Source organism: Chinchilla lanigera, unplaced genomic scaffold (genome assembly GCF_000276665.1).
Source record: "Chinchilla lanigera isolate Chin_1 unplaced genomic scaffold, ChiLan1.0 scaffold00062, whole genome shotgun sequence".
Lineage (NCBI taxonomy): Eukaryota > Metazoa > Chordata > Mammalia > Rodentia > Chinchillidae > Chinchilla > Chinchilla lanigera.
Genome location: NW_004955463.1, coordinates 14,367,989 through 14,386,895, shown reverse-complemented (window position 1 = coordinate 14,386,895; position 18,907 = coordinate 14,367,989). Strand labels below are relative to the sequence as shown.

Here is an 18,907-nt window from a genome sequence, read left to right as displayed (position 1 = left end):
TTTTGTCTAAGCAATGAGAAAGTAATTTAACATATTACCCCCACAGCCACCAACTGTCAGCCTCCTCCAAGGTGTTAAACACAACTCAGAGCTTTCCTGGGCTCAAGGTATATGCTTAGAATTGACTATTAGAAAATGGGAGCAAGAAACTAGTCCCACTGGTCCCTCAAAGTCACATGTTGAAAAATGAACTCCATAATTTTGCCCTTCCTTCTATATTCCTTACCAAATCCCTATCATCAACATATTTATGGTGGTGGGTGCTGGAGTGTAGCAGCCAATAAGACAGTCATCGTCCCTACCTTCACCATTTTTATAGCCTCATAGGGAATGACTAAAAGTGGTAAGCTTATAGAACTGAGAGGTAATCCCATATGTGTAGGGAAGTTTCAGACAATGTGAGGGAGGACAGACTGTTGCAGAGAGCCATGGTGGCCACAAAAAGTGTCTAAACTTGTCCTTGAGACAAGAGAAGGCAATTAAGAGATTTAAGCAAGAAGTAACAAGATCAGTTTTATATTTAAAACAGATCACTGAGTAATGCCAGAGGGACAGTATGGAAACAGGAAGACTAATTTAAAAACTGTCACCACCTTTAAAAAGACCTAGGACCATGGGCTCCAGAAGAGTACAGGGATATGTAATAGGTATACAAGCCTTGAACTTGCCTGTAGAAATAAGGAATGAAAGATGACTTAGATAGCTCGTGGCTTAGATAGCCAGGTTCATGGCTTAGATAGCTAGGTGGATGACAGGTCAGCTGTTACAATAAGGCCCCTGGCAGTAATAACCACCCACATGTTCAGGGCAGAAACTCTCTCTCCCACCCTACCCACCAGATACGTCGCTGAAGTCACAGGCAGTGATGGCGCTGCCTATTAAATCTTTTCTACCTCCATCGTATCCTTTGAACCGTAATCAATCACACTGCTCCCTACCTAAAACCCTACAGTGGGTTACCTACCAATTCTACCATGAACCCCAAACCTCCTGGCAGTGTATTGATGGCCCCTGATGACCTGGCCCTCGCCTTCCATATGCACAGTATCCTCCAATCACATTAGATTATTAATAATCACAATTCTTTCTCAAATTTATACTTTTTTTTACTCCTTGCCTTTGCATGGCCACCTGTCCGGCGTAGAATACCCCATTCTCCTTTTAGGAGAATGTTTAAAGGAAAAAACTTTAACCACATTTGTGACCACCTTATCTAAGTGATTAAAGTCAACTCTACCAACAAAGGGGGCATACTAACATTCTTCTTGTCACTTCAGTTATATTTGTGTTTAAAATGAGTAAGCTGAATTTAATCACAGAGAAACACCAGAAGAGCACAAATTGAACAACATTCTACAAAATAACTAGCCAGTACTCTTCAAAACTGTCAAGGTCATTACACACAAAGAAAGACTAAAAACCATCGCAGATTAAAGGAGACTAAAGGTATTATGACTAAATGCAATCTGAGGTCCTCTGCTAGAGTTGCACCACAAAAAAGAATTTGTGAAACAAATGTGTGTAAGGTTTATGTATTAGATAAAAGGTTTACATATTAGATAAAAGTATGAGCTTTGAATGTGTTAGTGATTTTGATGACTCCACTGTATGTAAAATGTTAATATTTGAGTATTAAGGGCAAAAAATATACAGGAATTAATTCCTTGCACGTTTTTACAAGTCTAACAGTTGAAAGTGAAGATTTTGTTTTTAAGTAGCTCAGACTCAGCCTTTCCCAATACATGCCATGTAGTCAGCCAACCTTGGTTCCTCCTGCCCTGGAACAATTACATTTACCACAGGGTACTGTTTGTTTGCATTTTGTATCAACTACCAGTACTGCCTAACAGAAATATACTGGAAGGCACCTTTAAGTTTTAATTTTCTAGTAGCCACAATAAAAGAATAAAAAGAAACAGATAAAACTACTTTTAATAAGTTAGCTCAATATATCAAAAATATTACCCATACAGTCAGTAATAAAAAATTGTGACATTGAGTATTTTCTTCTTGAGGGGTACAAGATCTTCAAATACTACTTATATCTCACACATACAGGGCATGCCAATTCAGACTAGCTACAGTTCAAGTGCTCAACAGCCAAATGTGGCCACATGGGTATTATAGAGAACATTATATATATACTATAGGTTCCTCAAGTGAAGAAATTGTTTTATATACATCCCTTAACACTGAATGGAACGTTCACTGGGCTTCCCAACAAATACTGAAAAGGTCCTGAGCACCATGCCAGGGCCCCAAGTTTAGGAACTTACGAGCACAGCAGATCCTTCTTTGTCCATCTTCTGGCACGTCTCATTCTCTAGGCCTAAAACACAAAATCATTTTTATAGCTATCCCAAGAAAGCAGTTCCTTTCCCTCCTACTGAAAGACTCTTGGCCACTCTGGTGCAGGCCTGAGCTGACTATGAACACACCAGAAGCATTTTAGGACTTTAAAGGGAGCATTGGTATTCTGCTGAATTCTGTCTGTTCAGTGTCAGAGTCCAATAACCTTCAGAAGAAAGAGGAGTGCACAGTCAGAAATCGACACTGTCAATCTTCAAGCAGAAAGAGCGGCAGAGCTGCCCATGTTCACTGAAAATTTAGTGAGTGAGTTGTACTGACCATGGAATTGTTTCTGAAAGAAGAAACTATAACACTGAATGCTATTTTATTACTAAGTCTGACAGAATCTAAATTCTAGCCCCAAAGGACAACCTCAATTTAGTTAATGTAGCAGATAAAATAATAAGCTTTAAATTTCAAGCCAGCAAAACTATTACCCTCTTTATACTTTTCTAATTGGATTTCTTGTGTCAGGTTTATTTTTCACTCTATCACCAGAGGAGACATAAAACAAAAACCAGAATATGTTCTCATTGCAGAAAATGTAAAGATACAGAAAAACATATAAAAATTTAAAGCTACACTCTCCTATGTAACAATAACTAAATACATTTTAGTCAATTATCAAATTATTGAAAACACTAATGTGACCATCACTCTCATGCTAAAAACCCTTCAAAGCCTCCCTCCATCTATCAGATCAACCCCAGATCCCTCACTACAGTCTTGTTTCCCACATGCCCTGCACTCACAGAAAGGTAACAGGCATTTTACCAATGTGTCAGGATCCCTCCCATCGTTCCATTTGCTGAAGCACATTGATGCACAGATTCATACAAATCCACCTCCACAGTGACTCTCAGCCAATAATCTCTGACTTCTCCAGGAGCCACCAGCCCTCCCACCCCCCATGGCCAAGGTCTCTGCTTGCTCCTTTAATAAAGCTAATCAGTTACAATGTAACAGCTGTTAGAATCTGTTCTGCTTTTCCAGGGCAATCAATAGCTTATTGAGAATACCACTATATTTAATACAGCCCCAGCTCTCTATAGAAATTCTTGTTCAAGGAATTTTCTCCAGTGAGGAAGGATACAATCCAACAAATATTTACCATGTATTTGTATCAAAGAAAATCAAAGATGCACCTCTCACAGTCCCTAGCCTTGAGACATTTCCCTTTCTACAATGCATGCACTGTGCTAGGCACTATGGAATGGGAAGTGAAGAAGAAATGTGGTGGGAGCATAGAGTGCAGTGAGATGAAGAAACATTCAAGACAGACCTGGAAGGATGGGTAGAACTTTTATACAAAATAGCAAAAAAAGATACATAGAAGGAAAAAAAAAAGGAGGTATAAGAGTACAGTACTCAGGATTAAGCCAGGTATAGTGGTGCAGATCTGTAATCCTAGCACTCAGGAGGCCAGGGCAAGAGGATCATAAGTTCCAGGCCAGCCTAGGCTACCTAGCAATTTCAATGCCAGCTTGGGCTACACAATGAGACTATGTCAGTGGGGGGCAAGCAAAAGGGGTACCAATCAAAATGGTTAACAGGGCCTTTGGGAAAGGAAACAAGAACAATGGCTGGCATGTTTGCTTTATGAATAGTGTTATAGTTTGATACTGAATGTCCCCAAAGGCCTCTGTGTAAAAAGCTTAGGCCCCAGGGTGGTGCATTTGGGAGGTTGTAAGAACTGAAGCAGGCCAGGAGGTCCTTGGTGATTGCGCGTGCAAGGTGGGAGGTGGGAGGTGGACCTGAAGGGCACTGTGGGACCCTATCTTCCTTGTTTCCTTTCTTTTGCTTCCTGGCTAGAAGGTAAGCTCCACCATATCCTCCTTGCTGTTGCCAGCTGTCACCCACACTACAGGTGAAAGAGCACGGAGTCTACCTTGATCATAGACTGAATCTCTAAAACCAGGAACCACCCAAAATAAGCCTTTCTTTGCCGAAGTTGAGGTATATGTAATGCTAATGGAGAGCTCACTGACACACACAGGAAATGGAGCCTGGGAGACAATGAGGAGGCTAGACAAAATCACTTGCTCAAAGTCCCAACTTTCACCTGCTTCCCTGGGTTTGATGGCAAATCATAATGTTTAAAATTCTTTGTCCAAAAGCCCACAAATTATGTTGCTTAAGAAGATCTGAGTTTTTAATAATATTGAATGTAGTCAGGAACACAGTTCAAACCTTTCATAAGTTTAGGCCACGGATGTGATGCGAGACCTAACGAGGGCCTTCACTCTAGAAGGCATGGAGTAAGTGGTACGTGGTACGTGGGCTTACTGCCCAGCCCAGGTAGTTCAGGTTCTTCCTTAGCATGTCAGGGGTTTTACAGAGCACTGGTCAATTTCAATCTACCATATCTTTTACAGGAAAATTTACAGTAGCTGAGTGGAATGAAAACAATCACTTTATACTGAGGTTGGAGGCTATGGAACTAGATTGCTTAGGTTGCAATCTAACTCTCCCATTTACTAGTGACTATTCAGAACACCCCAAAATATGGCATCTCAGCATTTAAGGAGGAATCAGAAGAAGCAGGAAGGTCTCTGTCCTTCTCTATGGTGCAGACTGTAAAAGATTTTCTGATCTTCTCCTAAAAGTAGGTAGTAAGACCCTCCCTCACTCCAGAGTAGACCCTCTCAATACTTGGAGGAAAAGAGCATCTTCATTCTCCAAGACACAGAGATATGGGCTGGGGATTTAGCTCAGTGGCACAGCGCCTGTCTGACAAGCAAGAGGTCCTGAGTTCCATTCCCGGTAAATGCCCCCTTTAAAAAAAAAAAAGACACAGAAATACTCAGAAGAATCTGAACTAAGCATCTATCTGCTAATCATACTTCTCTATGACTGTCCATAAAAAGTTTTCTCATATGGACCTTCATTTTGAAGTGTTCTTGTGCCTTGTACAACTTACTTGGCCATATTAATATAAAACTATAGAGAAATTCAAGCACTATTATAACTTAGTGTCTCCTGGACATCCTGCTACACTTATCCATATATCCCTAGTATTTCAATAAACAGTTTTGGTGGTCTCTTTTCTAGGTAAAGAAGCAAAGCACATATCAGCATCTGAAACCTAGCCCCGAAGGGACTCATTTCTCTAATCTCTCTAAGATACCTCTCACTTTACGTTTTCTGGCATTTCTATGCTTATATAGGTGAAGATGAAGATATGCTTCCATACCTGCTTCTGAGGATGAGAACGCATGATTTATGGTAGACACGGGAACATTGGAACATTCAAAGTACTCCAGGTCTTCCTCTGGCTCACCTTTCACCGTGGCCCCAGCTGATTTCTGACCACATGACGTGGATGCCAGTTTCTCCTCATCAGTAGCATGGCCATCCCTACTAGAAATGTCTGAAATCTGGGAGATCACTGCTTCTTCATCCTAGAAATGTGACACAAAAGTCACTACCCATTAGGGGGACAAACTATGAGGAAAAGTAACATTTCCCAAAATGGAGCAAGCAGTCACATTCTGTACATATATTTGACAGAATTCGTCACAGATCCAGGTACAAAGCAGAGAAGCACTTGGTTCTTCCCATCTTGAAATGCTGTTTTCTAGAACTTAGACTCTGTAACTTGAATCTGGGGTTTGAAAAAACAAACTTTTCCGGCCTAAATTTGTACACAAATAATTTAAGTGATCTAAGACAGTAGTTTTCTTCTTGCTCATATACCTTCTACTTGTTTTTTGGTTTGTTTTGGTGTTGTTTTTGTTTTATATTATACTTTTTTGAGACAGGTTCTCTCTAGATAGATAGCTCAGGCTGACCCTGAACTTGCAACCCACCTGCTTCAGTCTCCTAAATGCTACGGTTACAGATGTGTGCCACCCTGCCCAACTTAGTTGTTTTTTTGAAAATCCTTGCATGCCCATTACATTTTCAAGTTACATCTAAAAACTTTTCAGGATAAATTATCTTTAAAAAATTAATAATAAATATCTTTAACAGAATGAATTAATTCTGAATAATCCCAAACAATGTAGAATGTAATACCTGCTACATTCTTCGTTAATACAGTTAAGTTACTCTAGTGATGTGATACCCTATGATCTATTTTTAAACTTTATAAGTTCTTTTAATAGAAATTTACATTTTCCCTTTTCCTCTAAGAATTTGTATTTCACTTCAATCAATAAATTATTCCAACAAAATACATGTAGACTGAAAGACTTTTAAAGGTCTCTTTATTCTATTTCTCTGTTAAGAATAAATTGGAAGTTTTTCTCTTTGACCATAAATATCAAAGCATTAACTTCTTTCTCTTGAAGAATTATCATTATAATTACTAATGCATAATTTTTCTTCAAAAGATTACAAATTTTTAGAAGTATTATCAAACATGAAAATAGAATTTGTTGCATTGATTTTAAAACTTTTCAGTGCCAAAAATATATATATTTTATCAAACCCAAAGTAATTTTCTCATAGCTTTTGCTGTCCATTTTGGTCAAATTTTAGGGAGGATCTTTTTATCTATTTGTAATAGATGAAGAGTAACCAGACAGCAATCCTCAACTGCCTTTTAAAAATTTAAAGTATGTATCAAATTTTTGGTCTAAGTCACATAGGATAAGCTAAACTTAAATTGCATTCTATTAACCAATGCAAGTATGTTTCTGTAATTCTAGTTATGCTGAAGGTTTTACAAAATGGATCTCATTGCAATCATATGGACCTGGGCTTTTATTGTTTCCCAATTCATATAGTCATGGATGGACAGTATTTATTGCTAGAATAAAATAAACACTAATATCATTTTTATTACTGGTTTCCACCTTTACATTATAATCAATAAGAAACCTTATTATATAAAGTGATGAAACTGAAAAGAAGTTTTATAATAGAAATGTGTTTCAAATCTTTTTTCCATGTGTCAAAAGATTCCATAATTAAAACTTACTTTTCAACTGGGCAGGTTGGCACACACTTACAATCCCAGCTACTCAGAGGTTGAGGCAGGAGGAATTAAAGTTCAAGGCCAGCTTAAGCAACTTACTGCAGCCCTCTCTCAAACAAACCCAATCCAACCCAACCCCTATTTCTGGCTGGGGATGCACTTCAGTGGTGCAACACTTGCCTAGCATACACATGGCCTTGAGTTTGAAAACAAACAAAAAATCTTATTTTTAACAAGCTGACAACCCAGGTTGTCCCTTTTCTTGACAGCAATGAACTGGATACCAGTTATAAAAAGGTATCTAAAACCACTCACCTTCTGAGAACCTACCCCTGTATTTCAAATCTTTCTTGTCTTGGAGGTTTTCACACTCTGGTGGTATACCTTCCTACGATTTAGCATGGAAATTATTTTTAAAAAGGGATCACTATAAAAGAGCTTTCTCATTTTTAGGGTCCTTCCCAGATGATTTTAGGACATTAAGGATCAGAAAATTGATTTCCTTAAAGTTGAATACTCAGACACCCACTCTGAGGTACCCTGAGAGGATGTAAACTCTAGTTTGGGGATCACTGCTCTATGAGTCTGGTGACAGACACAGACTTACCTGAGAACAAGTTTCCAAAGCAGGAGACTGACTTTCATATTTCTTCACCTTGCAGCCACTCCTGCAAAGAGAAAAAATACAAACAAGCCAATTTGGAATCACAACAACAACTTTCAAGGAATAAGATGGAGCAAAGCGCAGTGTATGCAGGTAGAAGCCAAAGCATACAACAGCACACACATCAAACATCTGCATGGTAGAGACGCAGACACCTGTGCTGTCTCTGAGTCTTCTCCCAACAGACAGGGCAAGCAAAGAATGACAGCTAGGTTCACTGTTTGAAAAGACCACCTTATTTGTTTCTGTGGATTATCAAACATCAGTACTTTGATCCCCTACCGTGTTTAATTACCCACCACCCAAAGCCTTCCAGATAGTAGTCTTAGCAGTTAGGGAGGTTCCATTCTGAACTTTAGTCGCTTGGCTTTGATGTTCATCAGAAAAATCATCACGCTGGACCAAATTCTTTAAAAATTCTTTATTGTACTAAAAGCCACAGAAGTCTCCTAAGACAGCTCCAGTCTAGACTTAGGTGTTTACAGAAAAGAACTATGGTCAACAAAGTATAAAGGTATTTGAGGAAACTGTTACCACTCTTATTAAGTAGTGAGGTGGAAGATGAGCATTATGTAGTGTGAAGCCCAGAATTGTGGAAAACTTGGGAGTACCTGTTATTTTTAGATTAGATATCATTTGTGATCATGAGGTCAACTCACAGACTACTGTTTCAATGAACTTAAACTTTCCAGTAAAAATGACACTCTGACCAAAAAAAAATTATTTTCAACTTGCTTTTCTTTGGTGGAAAAAAATTAAAAGACAAGCCTACAGGTTATTAGAAAGTGTACAATCACTAGTTCATGACCTTATTTCCCTAATGCTGTTAGTAAGTGCCAACTTCTGCCACTAAACTCAAGTTGATTCAGTAAAATTTATCACCTGTTCCAAGCAGCCTTCTACCATTTAAAAAAAATCCACCAATTTCCAACATTAAATAGCAGTGCATTCCCTCAAACCTGTTGATCTTGGGGGCCAAGCCAGCTCTTCAAACCCAAAATGCCACATGATGTGTGCCAAGCCAGGGAGCGCAAGCTCACATACCTAAGGCAGGAAGGGCAATCTCCACTCCTTTAGGTACAAAAACAATGCAAGGCTAAGCTGACTCAGGAAGTGGCAAATGAAATGCAAAAAAAAATCATCAGAAGATCAAACTCAGAAACAGATGAAAAGATCAAACTCAGAAACAGAAGCCAACATGCTGTGGAGAGATAGTTGGGGCAGGGGTGGGGCAGCAAAGTGCCAACAGTCCCAGGGACAAACAGAAACAGCAAGAGTACTTACAACAGAAAACAGAGAAATTTCACTTGCTCAGTGGTCCTGATGCACCAACAAAATTAGAGACAGGAAAGAGACAGACAGATGGAGAAAAAAATCATGTAAAGCCCCAAAATTTATCTTTAGTTTGGTAGATGTAAAAGCTACACAGTTCTTTCTGTAAGGTGAGATATAAATAAAAAAATATCACATTCATGAATGTTAGCACTGGTGAATGGTTAACAGCACCTCAACTCTAATGGAGTAGGAGTGGTTAAACACTCAGAAATGCGGCATATTCAATTTGCAAGGCCGGAGATATAGCTCAGTGGCACAAGTGCCTGCCTGGCAAGTGCAAGGTCGTGAGTTCAATTCTTGGTACCAAAAAAAAATCAATTTGTAGATGAAAATAACCTCCTAAATATATGAGAATATATAAAAGCGATATTTCATTGCTAAACACGTTTAGTCTCTACTGACTAGTCACTCAGATTAAAGGCAATATATGAATAAAATACATTTGTAAAATATATTTCAAAACATATTTGGTTGTCTTTATAATAGATGCGCATTACTAAGAAGCTTAAAATGATTTTGTATAATCTATCTTATTTGATGTGCAAAATCGCAATCATGTTATGGTGTCTCCATTTTATAGAAGAATCCAGAAGTCAATTATATACATCTTTCTGAATGTCATGCAAAATTCCTAAGTACAGTATCCACTAGATGCTATCACCAAGTATCTGTTTTCAGTCTTTTCTACAATGAAGCATTCTGCTAACCAAGACCCTAGAGTGTTCCATAAGAGGTCTACCAACCCTTTCTTGCAGAAAGAAGTTTTGTCTGTCTGAAACCAAGGCCTTTCCACAAGCTACATCTCCAGCCCTTTTTACTTATTTATTTTTAAAATTTTGAGACAAGGTCTTGCTAAGCCACTAAACTGCCTGGGCTTGAACTTTAGATTCTCTTGCCTCAGGCTCCTAAGACTGCTGGGATGACAGATGTGAACTACACATTCAACAGGGTAAGAATTTTGATTATGTGAGAATTAAAACAAAAACTCTACAAGGTATATCAAGAAGTTCATTTGACAAAAAAAGAATAGAAGAAAATGTTACCAGGTAAAAATGTCAAAACTCAAGACAGAATGCTTCTTGGTGCTGAATATAAAGAGTAAATTTCTCTCTCATTGGTTCGTATTTAATCTTCTCTGACATGAATCCACTGCCTAATATCAGCAAGCAACTGGAAGGAAGGCTCCCCAAACAACTACTTATTAGCTGGGGTAGGCAGAAGTAGCTCATGTTTAGGGGAGAAAGCACCAAGGTATTGAAATGCCCCATATGTACCCCAAGGGCGGCCTAGACCTAAGTACCTAACCTTAACAGCCACAAAAGAGGACTGTGTGAACACCCAACCAATAATATACTTCAACAAGCATTTAACTGCTCCCACATAATCAGAGAAAAGATCAAGAGCTACTGATGACATCTCATTACCCTCAGAGAAGGTGAGGAATATACGGAAGCTATTATAGAACTGTTATCTATATTGCTCAACCATCACAGTCTTGAAGCCAATATTTCTGCTCTTTAAAGCTCTGGATATTCTCTTTCCCAGTATAATTCACTACCTAGTTGTTTTTTTTTAAAAGTCATAATAATACTGAAAAGTATTTCCACAAATGACCTCATGATAACTACAACTACCTTACTTCTTATTTGCCCATTCCACATTTCACTCTCTATGTCAACGGACCTTCTTTATAGCTAATATTTAGTAAAATGTTACAATGTCACCAAGGGATATACCAGCATCTAGTCAATTTAATTTTTACGACACAGTAACCCTCTGACAAAGTTAAACTGAAACATGACACAAGAGTATGGCCTGAGGGATCACTCAAGGAAATTCAAAGTTTTGCAAAAATCACCCAGTTTGCAGGAGAAATGAGGGGATGGAGGAAGCACGCGACAAAAGACTAAGTTATTCAGGTTTAAACAATCTTTTAAAATAGTCTTAATTCTCAATGGAAATTTGCCTTTTTGCTAATGAACCAAAAATGAAGACAAGAACTCTCAACTATTCATGGCAGATTTATCTCCAACAATAGTAACAATAAAAAACTACTACTTTCTGTTTAAAAAAACACTTCTCTAAGATCCTTATGAACCATTTTTACATTACTGACACTGGACAGGTAATTTGTAGGTTGGAATTTTTTTGTTTTATCCATAAAGAATCTGAAGATGGTGGCTAGCACTGACACTTGAATTCTGTATTCAGGGATTCCCAGCAAGGATTTCTGAAAACCATCAAATTTCTACCTGATTTTTTTTTTAAACATTAAAAGTTATTCAGGGTGGGAGGAAAACAGCTTGGCTACATATGCTGAGGATTCAGAAATAAGGCAGAAATCTACAAAGGAAACCTCTAGTATTTCTAACTACACAAGAGTTAGGCAAAACAGTGAAGTCTGTGGCATAACAGCTTTGTCTGCGCCCCCACTGCACCTCAAAAATAAATGCAGTTCACCAAAACCAAAGCAGCTGACTGCCAAACCCATAGAGAATACTACATAGAACATAATGCCCAGCACCCTGTCACTCACGTTATTAAACGCGACTTTGACTTCTTGGGTGAGTCTAAGATTTCGTTAACATGATTACCAGTGGAGGAACAAAAGTTGCTGCTTGTTAAAGTTGTAGTCGGTTTAAAAGGATCCATGGATTCATCGAAGTTATCTGGGTCAAAATGGTAGGAGACCTTAGAAGAGAGGGGTGGGGAGTTCTGCAGAGTGCAGTGGCTCCCAAAGGAATTAAAGCCAGGGTGATCCCACTCACTAGGCTCTATCTTAGAAGACACCTGGGAGAGAGGGATATCTCCAGCTGTCAGGCCTGCAGGCTGTTCTACACCTACTGGCTTATGGATGCCATCTTTCTGTATCTTGGGAGTCAGTATGTTACTGGGTTTCTTGCCAAGTTTCCTTGGAAGGGCTTTCCTGGCCTCTATGTTTTCCACATCTTCTGTGAAATCAAACTCAAGTTTGAGAGCTGAGTTTCTTGCCTCTTCTTGTGGCTCAATCCCTGAGTCACTGGTGCCACTAATAAGCATGTATGAAGCTTCCTTAAGGCCAGGGACAGATCTCTGGCTCCCATCACCTCCCAGCAGAGAAGGATGCGCATTCTCATCCAATTCATCGGAACTGGTCTGGTAAGATACCCTGGCAAGAGGTCTGGCCTCTGTGGCAGTTTCCACCCCAGAAAATTCTACCCCAATTGTCTTCTTCCGCAAGGATACAGGTTTGGGCTTTCTCAGCTTGCTTCTGCTGGCCACAGGCTCAGGACAGGAGACTCCAGACTTCAGATCACCTTCTGCAGATGCCTCGAGCGTAACCCCCATGCTGCCTTCTGTCACTGCCTCATCCTGGGTGGCTCCTGGCATGCTGGAGGGCAAAGTGTTGCCTGAGACTGCGGTTACATGGCCATGGGATGCTTCTGTTCCGAGAGCTGCTGGGATATTGGAGGAATTCTTGGTCTCAATTGAAAATGGCCTCACTACTGAAATTTTGCTGGTGTCATGACCAGGTTCTTCCTTGACATCCCTAGCTGGATGAGGATCGGTGGGCATTTGTGGTACTTCATTTCCCAAAGATCCAGAACAAGTCTCAGATGAGTGTTTATCAACCACTTCTGCTACCAGCTGTTCATCGGCTTCTTGTGATTCTAAAACCAAAAAACAAAACCCATCTATTAAAGAAGTATCTTTCTGGCACTGGTAAATATTTTCTACTACCTAAATTTACACACAAAAACAGAAAGCGGTTCCCCTGTTGATTTTTACTAACCATCTCTAAGGTTTGGTAAGGATAGTAGTATAGCCAATAAGGTTAATAGCTGGAACTACACCCTAAAATGAACTTTCCTAACCCATTGTTTATATGCATTATCTAACTGATATGAGTAACAATTATATCAATACTATAGCTCCTCAGAAAAAGGCTAAGGAGACTGAGGGTCTACTGCAAAGTTTACTGTGTGATGTCAAACATTCTGAAGGTTGAAACTGGTCTGGAGGAATCTTTATGCTTCACTAGCACTGAGACAGCTCCCAGAACCAGTGTGACATATCCAGTGTCAGAATTTTACAAAGTAATCAGATCTGAATCTTTGGATATTAAAAACACAAATATTTCCTATTCCACAGAACAGAATTAAACAATCAAACTGTTTCAAAAATAAATGAAAAAGCCATTACAAACAGCTCAGAATCACCTCTCTGTGAATCTGAAAACTAGAAGAACCAAATAAGAAAGCAAACTTTAAAAAGTGGGTATAGAAATGGCTTTAAAAACAAATAACCCTTATTTTATAAAGATATAAATATTAACCATAAAGCAATTTTTTTATTATTTAGAATTTCTGTCTCTGGGCTGGGCCAGATATTCTCTCAATAACTTATGAAAAATAATTGGAGTTTTAAAAGAAAAAATGCTGCAAATTATCAGAATGGTGTAAACAAGGGAATTTTTGTTGTTGTTGTTGTTTTTTCCGGTACCGGGAATCGAACTCACAACCATGCACTTGCCAGGCAGGCGCTGTGCCACTGAGCTAAATCCCCAGCCCCCAACAAGGGAATTTTTGTAAAGCATAAATTAAGTGCTTTCCTGACTTTGCTATCTGAAATAGTAATAGAGTAGCAGTAAAGACCATGTAAATGGGTTTCCATCATATCTCATGATTTTAAAGGAAATTCAGAGATGATTCTCTAGTCCTATCTCCTAATACTAATCCAGGATCAAAGAGCTGAGCATCACTGGAATCGTTTTTTAAAGCATTCACACATCTTTATCAAGGCTCCTTTATGAATGATTGCAACTGGAAAGTGAGTTATAAATTATATTCTACACAGATGTTTCAGATAGTTTACAAATGTCCAATTTCAACTTTGTCTTAAAATGTGTTTAACTATTATTAATACTATGTAAAAAACTCTCAGTGCTTGATATCTAGGATTTGCTATAATATATTTCAGAAAGATTTTTTTAAAAAGAGAAAGTACAGCAAAATCTTGATACCCATTGTCCAGAAATGGATATACGGGAGCTTTTATTGTACTATTTTCTGTTATGCAGTCTTGAAACTTCTTATAAAAAGTTTAAAAGTCTACAGCATTACATATGAAATTTTAAAAGCAATATTTTTGAATGTACTGATAATATAACTTATGTGTGCTGATTCTACTACCTCTCTCCATATATCTGAATTGTTGTGCCACTGATTGTTATTTGTATTGGTAAGGGGAAAGGGAAGACAACAATAAAAACACACCCTCAAAACCTCAGGGATGCAAATATCCATGAGTGTCTGTGTGCAACAGGCTATTAAAAGAGCCCGAGCAGGTGTATAAAATACATAGAATCTTTATTACATCAAAGTATTGGTTATTACCAATTTTTAAGTTTTGATGCTTAATGTCAACCTATAAGATCTGAGACAGATGCTATAATAAAAATATATTTGATCTTTGTCTTTGGTTTCTAGCACAGAGCTCCTAAAACCTTTAAAATTTCCTAAATGATAAGTGTCTTTTTTATGGTTTTAATAATTTGAGGGGTATGCCTAGATTGCTTCAAGATAGAAATTAGTTACCAGAGTGATCAAGCCAAGATCAGAAGGTTGGAACTTTCAGTGTCACCCTGGTCTCTTCCAGGGAGGGGAAGAGGAGCTGAAGCTCATAGAGTTCAATCACGAATGGCCAGCCAAAACATGACAGTACATGCTACTTGGCAGGCCAGTGCAGGAGAATCACAACTTCCAGGCCAGCCTGGGCAACTTAGCAAGACTCTGTCTCAAAATAAAATAAAAAGGGGTAAAGATACAGCTCAGAGGCAAAGCACTTGCCCAGCAGATACAAGGCCCTAGGTTCAATCCTTTGTCCTGGAAAAAAAATCACCAATAGGCAATGAATTAACTGTGCCACATGATGAAACTTCTATAAAGCCCCTACATGACAAGGATGGGAGCTTCCAGGTTTGTGAACACACTGATTTCTGGGAGGGTGATGCACCTGGAGAGGGCAAGGAAGCTCTGTGCCTGTAACCTATACCCTGTGTGCCCTAGGCAAGTTGATCTTTACTGTTCCCAAGTTGATCCTTACAAAGAACCAGTAAATGTAAGTATTTTCCTGATGTTTGTAAGTCATTCTAGCCAATTAGGGTACCTAGGGAGGGAGTTATGGGAACCTCCAAAGTGAAAGCCAGTGGGTTAGAAGTATGTACTAGAACTTGATTGGTGTCTGGGGTATTACAGACAGCTAAGTTAGACAGAAATATTATAGGCAGTCAGATAGGGCTGGACCCTCAAGAAAATCAATGCAAAAATGAAAACTCGTTCCAACTGTAGCAGGAAGTACATCTGCTAGAGTCCAGGCCTCAAAATGAAGACAAAATGACCAGGCCTAAGACAAGTGGTAACATCTGGTCTAATAAAGCCCAGACAGACATCAGTCACCTTGGTGGTTGACCACAACCCTTGAACTCAACCCTTCCCAAAAAGTTCCTTGTTTTTTCCACATACTACACTTGCTATATGACTTGCTTCCCCATTGGATCAATATTACTTATAATCTTATTGGTTGATTATAGCCTTAAACCATGTTGTACCCACATGGCTGTCCTCTATGAAACTTTCCTTGAAAAGTTGGTCCTCAGCAACCCACTTTCCAGGTCCCCTTATGTCTCTTAGGGAGAAGATATCTGACCTTTAATGAATATTTCCTACTCTTAACCTGTAGACACTGTTAGCAATTCAACTTTATGACACAAATTTCCCATTTCTTTCAGACTTCTGCAACAGTTTAAAGCATATTTTCACTGAATTAAAGGTACTAATTAATGATTTTTTAAAAAAATCTTTTGTAATTATGGGTTTGTATAGTAACCTGTAACCTAAACACTATTGAAATAAACTAATTTTAATTACATTTTGATTTAGTTTGGTATGTTTCAATTTCATAAACTCCACTTTTACAATTAATGCTTTGAATCTTACAATATCTATCAACTTCATCTATTATATATCAGAGTCTGCACAATATTTTCTTTTAGTGGAAGGTTACATGGCCTAATGATTCTGAAAACTATACTTAAAGAGCAAAGCCCATCTCTAAAGATGGTGAGATGGGTGGGAAGGAGGTGTAAGAAGTGGTAATGGGGGCATGGGAAAAAGCTGTAAATTATATCATTAAGAGATCATGATGTCAACATGAACTTACTGAGGTGGGAAGGTGTCCACTAAGATACATATCTTCAGCCCTTTTTTATTTTGAGTCAGGGTGTCACTAAGTTGCTAAATTGCTCAGGCTAGGCTCAAACTCCCATCCTCCAGCTTCAGCCTCCCAGAGTGTTGAGATCACAGGTATGTGTTTCCATACCCAGCTTAACAATCATTATTCTTTAGAGAATCTCTGATTATTTTTTATTTAGGTTGACAAGTAAGATGCACTGAGGGCTTGTATGGGCCAGCCAATGGGCCAGTACGAGCTCATTTGGATTCTATTGAGTCTAGACAAGTCTTAACCAATATGTAAATCCAAGTCTGTCCAACTCCAGAGCCCGGCTGCTAAAACATGTATATGTTAGATCATCTCTTTAAAACCAGAATAAATACAGTAGTTCCTCACTATCCATGAGGATACGTTACAAGAAGACCCCCAGAAGATGCCTGAAATCCCAATAGCACCAAACCCTATAATGTAATGATATCTTTTCCATCTTAAGTACTCATAATGCACCACAGCTGTCACTTTTGCAGTTTAAGATGTAACAGCAAAACTAACATGAATTTCTTTTTCTTTTTTTCACAAGTTCACAGATAAGGGCTAGGGATATTCACTCAGTGGCATAAATGCCTGCCTGGCAAGCGCAGGGTCTTGAGTTCAATTCGGTGTACAAAAAAAAAAAAAAAAAAAGCCGGGGATGGTGACACACACCTATAATCCCAGCACTTGGGAGGATGTGGCAGGAGGATTGCTGGAAGTTCAGGACCAGCCTGGGCTACAAAGTCAGCTCAAGGCCAACCTGAACTGCATAGCAAGACCCTGTCTCAAAAAGACAAAAAAGAAAAAAAAAAAAAAAGTTCACAGATAGAAGATTGGTTCTTACCATAGATTAACACAGCTCTAAGCATACATTTTTTTTCTTTCCATAAGTTGAGAACTTTTCCATTGTCACTTAAAGGAAGTCTTTAAGGTTCCTTTTGGCATTTTTAAGCCACCAGCATCACTCTCTTGGGGTGGTTATAAAGTAAATAAAGGTGATTTCAAGTCAAGCACTGCAAGTAATACCTGATAGTCAATCTGAAAACCCAGAGGGGAACTGAATAACTAGATGGTGGGTAACAAAGGGATGGCTCCTGATATGAGAGTGGGGCAACCCCAGATTTCACTCACTGTTCAGAATACTGTACAATTTAAAACTTACAATTTACTTCTGGGTTTTCCACTTAATATTTTGGACCATGGTTGACCAGATAACTGAAAGGTGGAAAGTAAAACTGCAGACAAGGCTGGGGGGGGGGACTATTGTAGTTTCCTACAGTCTACTTGATCATGTAATATCTGGGATTGTGAATTCAGTTAGACTCTCAATTCAGTTCTGAATTCCTAATGCTGAACAAAAATGAATGCAGTTAGATGACTGTAGATGAAGATGCCTGTATCTGAAGCCAGGTATGGCAGTCAACACTGGAATCCCAGCACTTGGAGGGGCAACCTAATAGGGAGTTCAAAGCTGAGCTGGGCTACATAATGGGATCTTGTGTCAAAAAATAAAAACAAAATCAAACAAGCGGAAAAGAAACCAAAAAACAAAAAGCCTATAGTTGTGCCTGTAAGTAACTAGTCTAAGATATTTAGTCTAGAAAACTAAGAAACATTATAGGGTCTTCGAATATTTTAAGGGCTCCTTAGGTAAAGGAATTAGAATTATTGTCCCATCAGAGGATATAATTAGGATAACTGTTAAGAGAGAAGCAGGCTCTAACTCAACATAAAAAAAAAATTTTAATAGAACTAAGCAAAAATGCAATGAGTGTGAATGCCTGAGCCTTATCCCTCAGCAATGGGAAAGGACAGTTTTCAGCCCAAGGCCATCTCAAGGATTTTTTATTCTGTGCTTCTGGACTCCTTCTAGACATAAATAAAAAATCATGAATAAATTACAGAGAAAGTTAGAACTGATGATCAGAGGACCTGAGCAATAGTATGGGTTTTGTTATTAACCAGGCTAGGGACTTTTTATAAGTTCCTTCTGCATTCTAGGTCTCAGTTTCCTTATTGAGAAGAAAGGTTTCAGCTAAAAATATTCGTGAAGGCCCTTTATTTTTATAAACTCAAGAACCTAGATATTTAGGCCATTTACAACAATTAAATGGTGAGACTCTATATTATAATCTGTAAATTTTTTCTGGATGGATCACCCACTCATTTCATTCATAGATTCATTACGTATTCAACGTATGTAAGTTTTCTTTTAATGTACTGAGCTCTACACTATGCACTGGGATATAACAGCAAGCAAAATATTCTATCTCTCTTCTGATGAAGGACAGAGACAGTGATTAAGTAATTACTAAATGAATGGGATGGGGGGACCTGGAAAAGGAAAGGTATCATACTTGCAGAGTTCTGCAGGCCTTGTCAAGATTCTAGCT

General features: G+C 38.6%; 1 protein-coding gene across 1 annotated transcript in view; it reads right to left on the bottom strand.

Annotated features, from left to right (window-relative positions):
* Tacc1 (transforming, acidic coiled-coil containing protein 1) overlaps positions 1-18,907 on the bottom strand; it is a gene marked incomplete at its 5' end in the record, with an annotated part of 95,648 nt that overhangs the window by 22,953 nt on the left and 53,788 nt on the right. The window contains 4 exon segments of the mRNA XM_013521504.1: positions 2,277-2,329; positions 5,543-5,750; positions 7,878-7,938; positions 11,806-12,919. Coding sequence (XP_013376958.1) covers positions 2,277-2,329; positions 5,543-5,750; positions 7,878-7,938; positions 11,806-12,919 — 1,436 coding nt within the window.